The sequence below is a fragment of the Aptenodytes forsteri genome, unplaced genomic scaffold (genome assembly GCF_000699145.1).
Source record: "Aptenodytes forsteri isolate BGI_AS27 unplaced genomic scaffold, ASM69914v1 Scaffold243, whole genome shotgun sequence".
NCBI lineage: Eukaryota > Metazoa > Chordata > Aves > Sphenisciformes > Spheniscidae > Aptenodytes > Aptenodytes forsteri.
In genome coordinates, this window is record NW_008795314.1 from 337643 (window position 1) to 345104 (window position 7462).

Sequence of the window (7462 nt, forward strand, 5' to 3'; positions counted from 1 at the left end):
TTTTTTTTGTCCCCCTTTTTTTTTTTTTTTAATTCTCTGATATCTCATCTCATAAGCTGTTTGCCAAATAAAGGCAGTTGGCTTTCTTTTTGTCAGGTGAACTACTACTACTTTTTCTTGTGTGCCTCTGAAAATGGATTTAGATACAAGAATGCAATCTCCCTCAGACCCAAAGACTGAGGATCATTTTCACCATCATTCTACATGCAGAGCACTGCCTTTTCCTCCCCCTACTGCGGTTAAAATTAGATAGTGTGTATCTTCTCGAGGGCCTGTGAAACAGAAACAAAATAGGATATTACCTTGCTGAGTTGGCAGGCTGCAATTTTTTGATTAGAGATAAATAGGATAATTAGTATATTGCCTAGCCTGAAAGTAATCCCTCGTTAGTGTAAGTGCAGGTGTGCCCAGCATGAATGGTAAATGGCTCGGCTTTACTCATGTTGTAATAGTGCCTCCTAATTCACAAGCATTGTTTATTAAGAAATTGATACGCTGGTCATCTTTACCTTATTAATTGCACGGTTATCATCTTCTAGAATGTCTGTTGAAAGTTCAGGTTGCAACTTTTTTTTCCCATTAGCGTGGTGATTTGTAGGTAGATGGGCAAAGGGAGTTTTGTGTTGCAGTGCCTGACTGAACAGTATTCCAGCCCCGCGGTCGGAGCACTGCAGTCTTCCCCCATGTCAGGGCACAGGAGCTAACAAGATAAGTGTGCATCGATCTGCATTGCCTGTTCAGAAACGCCTTGGAAGAGGGGGTGGGGACGGATATGCCTAATTATGCCTAATATGCCTAATATGCCCATACTAATTCTGTGTAGAAATGTGTCCATTTAGGAGTCTCAAGTATAAGGCCCTTCCTGAATTTACGAGCCTAAAGCCAGCTTGATCCTTTCTTCACACCGGTAAGTGATTCTGTGACGAGACTGTACTCGTGAGAGATGTCTTCTAAAATCCCACTGTGTGGTTAAGAATATAACCCGAATCTCTCGCATAGCGCCAGTCCACAACTGTGTTGTAACAGTGGACGGTTCCCACACAAACGCCTTTTCTGACTCTGTAAATTTTCTCTGGGCCAGCGAGCAGGAGAACGACTGAGCTTTCTGATGTTTTTGGGAAGCTGTGTAAATGGGAAGGGGTCAGGTAAGCCGTTTGAAATTCCATGATAATGAACATTTGGCTTTTTATTAGAAGAGGGGCTTTTCAGACAGACCAGGGAACTCTGAATCCTTGATAGCTTTAAAGTGTATGTCTGTGCGAGAGAAGTGGGCTATTTCCACAGGAGGTGGGAGACGTGGTTTCAAGTTCCCACCTTTGCATAAGGCAGAGAAGCATTTTTAAACTTGGTTCTCCCACACTAATCACCGGGCTATTTGGTAAATGCCACACCCTTTCCCTCCCCCTCGGTTTCTGTGCTAGTTCCAGTTCACAAGGCGAGCTAGAGTAACACCTACCAGGTTAGTGTCTAAACTCGATTTGAATACAAGGGTAGTCAGAAATTATGAAAGCTGCTAAAAGTCTTGGTTAACAAGCTGATTAAGGTTGGAAGATGCTGTATCACGGAACATATTTTCTTCAAGTAATGAGCAAATGAAATGGGAAGACTCGATAGGAGAGTTTGGACTACTTTTATCGTCGTAATCTGTAGAAAGCCACAGCTAAATGTTAGGCAGCATTTAAGTCCAGCCTCCAAACGGATAGGAAGTTCTTACCTCTTGTGGTCCCTCTAGAGGACTTAGTGTGAATGAATGGGCACAGCTAGATAAAAGCTAGCCAGATGTAGACAGATGTCCACAGATGAAGGTGCACATGGCCATGTGATAGGGAAGGAGCCTGAAGAAACAGCACGGAGAATTTGAACAGAGAATAGAAGAAAGCGAGCGCGAGGGTGATTGACCTAAGGGGAGGCCAGGGCCCCTGCTTCACATACGGTGCTCTGCTTAGTGATCTGTTAATCTTGCTGGCGGGCTCTCTCGTTACTAATGCTTTGAAGGAGAGCCTTTCTCCATGGGTTGAATAAGTCTACAGCTACTAGTAGTTTAGGGTGTTTTTTCAGCATACTGTTCCAGTCCATGTACGAACTCACGACTGTAAACTGTAACATAGTTTGTAACGCAGGTTAGGAAATATAAACCGATCTTGCCAGGGCTCGAGGGGGTGTGGGTACACGTGCACGCATGAACACACACACGCGGACACGCATAAGCAGGGAATGATGGTTGAGAAGTCAAAAAAAGTGTTAAAAATGGTTTATAAAATAATCAGGGCATGCTGTTATCTTCTGATTCCCGAAAGTGCTGTGTTTCTGTCATTAAAAAAAAAAAAGTCTTGAGCTCCCCTTCCCTGGAGGGGGGGGCAGGGAAGGGTCTTCCCTATTTTCAGAAATGCTTAGTGCTGCATTTGTTTTCTGACCTTGGAGGCACTTTTGATCTTTGGTTTATTACTGTTCAGTAATCTTCCTTTTCCAAGGCAAGGGCTCTTATGCGCTGAGAAGACACTTTACCAGCGCTTTATGCAGACCGAGTATTCTGGGTGCTGGGTTTCTTGTTCATTTCCTTTCAGACCCAGCGTAACTTCCAAAAGGGAATACCTGACAGATTCTGACAGGCAGAGGACGAAATCTCTGCAATCGGAATTCTAGAAAAATAGATGTCAGCCAGATGAAGCGTCAAGGAAAGAAACCATAAAAGTCTCCCTCCTGGCTCCTGTCCTCCCAGTTGTGTTCAAAACAGCTATACCATGTCCAGCGTTGATGCTAAATGACCTATTGTATTTTAAATTTCTGTAAGGCACACACCTAAGTCAGATCCAACCTGTGGAGGTTCTGCTGCGCAGGCTGAACATGAGAACACGTAGCACCAGCTAAAACAGGATGAGCTGTTTTGTTCGTGAAACGAAGCGGCCCCCCCCACCCAGCCAAACCCTCAAACCATCAACTGTTCAGAACTATAGACCGGAAAGCGATCGTACAGAGTATCCACTCAGAATACATTACTACACACTGCAAGAGGGTCCACGTGCTAGACATTGTGTTGGCAATTTGCTTGCTTTATTTGCTTACAAAACTGACAGCTCAACCACAACATAATTTCTTGCTACTGGCTGGTACAGTGCTGCAGTAGGCTGTTGGAGAAATGTTATACACACTGGCCTAGGATACATTACAACAAAAAGAATTAAGACCAGTTATGAGTAAAACCTGCCTCCATGGAGGCAAACTGACTGGCTTAAACCAGGCATACTTAGTGTGGCCAAGCAGGGCGTGCTCGTAAACACGTGCCAAATCTCTCGATGGTCTGACCACGTGAAGCAGAGGTTTGACTTGCTGGAAGCAGGTCCCTGGACAGTGCGGTGGTTGGGACCGGTACCCGTCGGAGCCCGCCACGCTCTCAGGTGCAGGCAAGCCATTTAGATGGGCAGGAACGGGTGCTCAGGTCCCGGGCCGGGCACATCACTGTGTCATTCCTGCCCCCCTGCCCCATTTCCTCTGTCTCCTACCTATTCCCCCCCACACCCCTGGGCTTCCCCGGAGGAGCAGCAATTTAAGACCTGCTAATTTTACAGTTAAAGGCTCTAGTGCTGCACAGGGCTCGTTCTTAATGTGCCAGCTTTGCCAGGCCAAGCATGGCTGACAGGCTCCACAATGCGTAACTGCTTTGTTCCCGTCAGTAGGCTACGCGTGGCGAGAAAGGCAGCATTAACAGGCCTGCCGCTGCAGGCAATGGCAGCGTACTCTGGCGCGGGGTCCCTAAGCGTGCAGTGAAGTAAACTGCATTCAGAAAACAGGCCGCAGGGAGATAAATTTTCAAAGCTGAGCTAACCTTTATTTATTTATTCTAGCTTAAGCACAGGCTGGCTTGACTTCCATGTCTTCAGTCTATTAAACAGCTGCGCACTATTGCTGATTGGGGTTTTTTTTGCTGCTGACGTTCTTTACAGCACACTGAGCACTGGACGGCTACGCTGACCGGTGCCTAGGAGACACACAGAGCCAGGGTAAAAGCCAGGTAGGGGATTTGCACGTGTAGCCCTGCATCTGGTTTTGGCACAGTTCTCACAGAATTTACCAGGTGGGAGGAGAAGGAACGATCATATAATTGAGCATGAGACTTTGAGCAGGGGAAGGTTCATGCACTTGGTTCTAACTTAGCACGTAATTTCAGACAACCCTCTCTATTAAAACGGAGATTTCATTTTCCCCCCAACCTTCGGCTCATGGGAGACTGTTGAGCTTGATCATACTGTATAAAACTAATAATCGTTAATACACAATGTGGTCATAGCAACATCTTACAGTTTTACATTCACGTTTTCAAAGTGCGGCTGGATTCCTTTCTGCATTGAAAACACGGCCTGCTGAAACTCGGACAAATGGGACACGTTTTCTGTTAGTGAAGAAGTCGTGGACATTGCTCTTTCTAGCGTGCCAGAAGGCTGTTCTGGTACAAGAAATTTATTCCCCAATATTAAAAACAGGACACGAAGGGTTCATGAACATACAAGAGGCAGATTGTGATGGCAGCTTACATAGGTTGCCCCCACCCAAAAATGCAGCATTTTCAGTCTTTAAAACACAGCATGAGAAATTTCATTGCATCCTTTTTATTTCAAATGCAGGATAATTCCCTGAGTAAGCAGCTTTTTACTTAAATAAAACTTTTCCAGAACTTAAAATAAACCTGTGGAACAAGTTCACACAGCTGACGGTGAGCTGGAGACGGCACGTTCTCTGGCCCAGGGAAGCAGAGGCCTGGCAGGAGCTCTTTAACTACTCATTTCCAAAGCGTCACACTGCACTGTCACCAGCCTCCTGCAGTACAGCAGCCTCCCCCACATCTACATCTCCTCTCCGACTGATCTCTGGGTTTTGAATTACTCTTTGACTACTCTGCCATGAAAGGGATTTTTCGTATTTGGTCTTAAAAAGTAATCCATGACCTGAAGAAGCAAGGAGGGGGGGGAGGAAAAAAAAAAAAGAAACTGAAATGAGATGACCACACTGGTAAACAAAACAGCTCATTCCGTATAGTTATAAAGAATGGGTCCTCATGGTCCAGAAACTATGCATCCCAAGGCTTTGGAAGCAGAAGAAATACTGTACATAGAAGGAAGAGCAGGCTTTTAAAATTGTATTATAAAATTTTAGATAGCTATGTATGCAGATTTTACCCCCCCACACCCCTCATAAACCAAAGATTAAAGTAATGAATATACACGGGAGGTGAGACGTTTGCTCAGTGACTCGTAAGGACGGCTGCACTCACCTGGACAGTCTGCTGTCTCTCTGAATGCTCTCTTCTTGCAGCAGCCTCGGCACATGTTAAAGACGCATTTATTGCCCTGGGTTGGGATGGGGTGTAAAGAAGCTTGTATCAGTGAAAATAAAATTATTATTGTTTACTATAATAAGCAACAGCAATACAGCTCTGCACATTCAGACCTCTGGAAAAAACCATGAACTCGTATATTAGGCAGTCACACCTCGGCCTAAGGAAGATGACAGAGCTGATGTCATATGGGGGGGGAGGCCCAGCTGTCAACTGTTGGTACATAGAGAACAACAAACAAAAAACCCAAACCAAACAAACAAAAAAATTCCACATTCAACTTCTGCAACATCAGTAATCTGTTGGGCAGCCCGAGTTACACAACGCAAGCAGGCAAGTGCCATAAGCGCTTTGGGACAAGCGTTGTGACATTTGTTGCGGGTGAACTTGCTGCCGTTCTCTGCAAAAGGAGTATGATGTGAAACGCGGTGCCTGACATCCTTGCTGCCACCTGTAGCTACGCCTAAAATAAATGTTACCACAGCAATTACTTCCCTACTTGCAGCCTAAAATATACCTGAGTATACATTAAAATATAATGTATGACCCTTAGGGGACAGCAGCAGTTCAGTTGGGACGTTGACAACTTGGCTATACTAGACCGGGTGTCTGGGGGGCTTTGGCTCACACGCTCAGTGATCCTTTAGGTAAGTGGGGTTTTGTTGTTTGGGGTGTCTCACTCCACCCCCGTTAAAAATTCCTTCATGTTTAGGGAGCCCTTGGTTGAATTTTTTTGTTTTTTGTTCTCCCCCCATTCCATGACATAGCTTAGAAACATACCATCTAGGGAAAATACCCCAAACAGGCCCAGTCACAAGATTTCAAGGGCTGCCTGCAACATTACAATGACGAAAGAGCAAAACAAAAATGAGACTAAGCCCAGCTTCAGACCATCATGGTTGACGCACCAAGCTGTGTCACCTGGATTAGCTATGAAACAGGAGGGCTTTGAGAGCAGGCCAGGTGAACGCTCAATGTTTTCCCAATAATGAACACAGCAAGAAAAACATTTTCTTCTGTAGCTGCAGCTCGGAACTGAGCCCCAGCTATTTCCAAGGTGCTGTAACAGTGCTAACAGAGAACACCACACCACGTGCGTGCGTCCCTGTCTCCCCACCCCCATAGCTGCGATGCTACTTTTTCAGCTAGAACACAAAGTCACTCCTTGCACCTTACAGTGTGTTAGCAGCAATAAATACGCTCTACTCGCTCAGCTCAGCAACATCTCCCTGTCAAGGAAACGGCTAAGTTCCCCAAAGGAAAACAAAGAAACCCCAAACGATGAACTCTTTTCAAATATTTGATATTTGAAGTTTCATATATAAATTTTCAAATATATATGCTACGCACAACCTGGAAAACAGCTGGCTTGTTTAACGTTGCTAATGGTGAAAGTTGATGTCAATCTGCTAGCAAAAACAGAGCTGAGAATGACTGGGTGCTCATTCTTGTTCTGATTAAGGGCACAGATCCAAAACCAACAAAAACCTGCAGATTGCTGCCTGACACTCACTACAGACTACACTGCGATGATGTTTTAAGTATTTGCATCAGTACACCAACAACCACACCAGTTATTCAAATTCTCAATCCTTGCAGAAAAACACCACCCACCACTAACCCTAGAAAAGGGGTTTTGTTTTTAATTTCACAGTAGAATATACACGTGTAATTACTGAAGTTTGGAGATTTGTTTCCAAGAGATCTTGGGAAGTTCATTTAACTCATCTATCTTAGCAATAAATATCCTCAGCAGCAGTAAGACTGCACTTTTTTGGAAAGGAAGGCCAATGATCTCAAAGAACCTACATATGTTAGTGATTTTTGTGCAGCACCTTCACCCCAGAGATTGGTTACAGTTAATAGTTAAAGAGGCTTGTGCCCAAGTATGGACTTTCTGTTTTTTCCCCTACGTATCAGCAGGACTTGCTATGCATGCGTTACTGGACACTGGCACGGACCTACCTCAGGGTTTAGAATCATAGAATAGAATCACAGAGTGGTTTGGATTGGAAGGGACCTCTAAAGGTCATCTCGTCCAGCCCCCCTGCCGTGGGCAGGGACACCTTCAACTAGATCAGGGTGCTCAGAGCCCCGTCCAACCTGACCTTGAACGTTTCCAGGGATGGGGCA

At 45.0% G+C, this 7462-nt stretch overlaps 1 protein-coding gene across 2 annotated transcripts in view; it reads right to left on the reverse strand.

Moving 5' to 3' along the window:
- Positions 1–4377: 4377 nt before the first annotated feature.
- Positions 4378–7462, reverse strand: part of DUS1L (dihydrouridine synthase 1 like) — a 12441-nt gene continuing 9356 nt past the window's right edge. For both annotated transcript variants that reach the window (XM_009279398.2, XM_009279397.2), the window contains exons 11-12: positions 5267–5342; positions 4378–4940 (exon numbers count right to left, since the gene is read on the reverse strand). In XM_009279398.2, the coding sequence (XP_009277673.1) occupies positions 4789–4940; positions 5267–5342 (228 nt within the window). In that variant the 3' untranslated portion in view covers positions 4378–4788. The remainder of the gene's footprint in view (positions 4941–5266; positions 5343–7462) is intronic.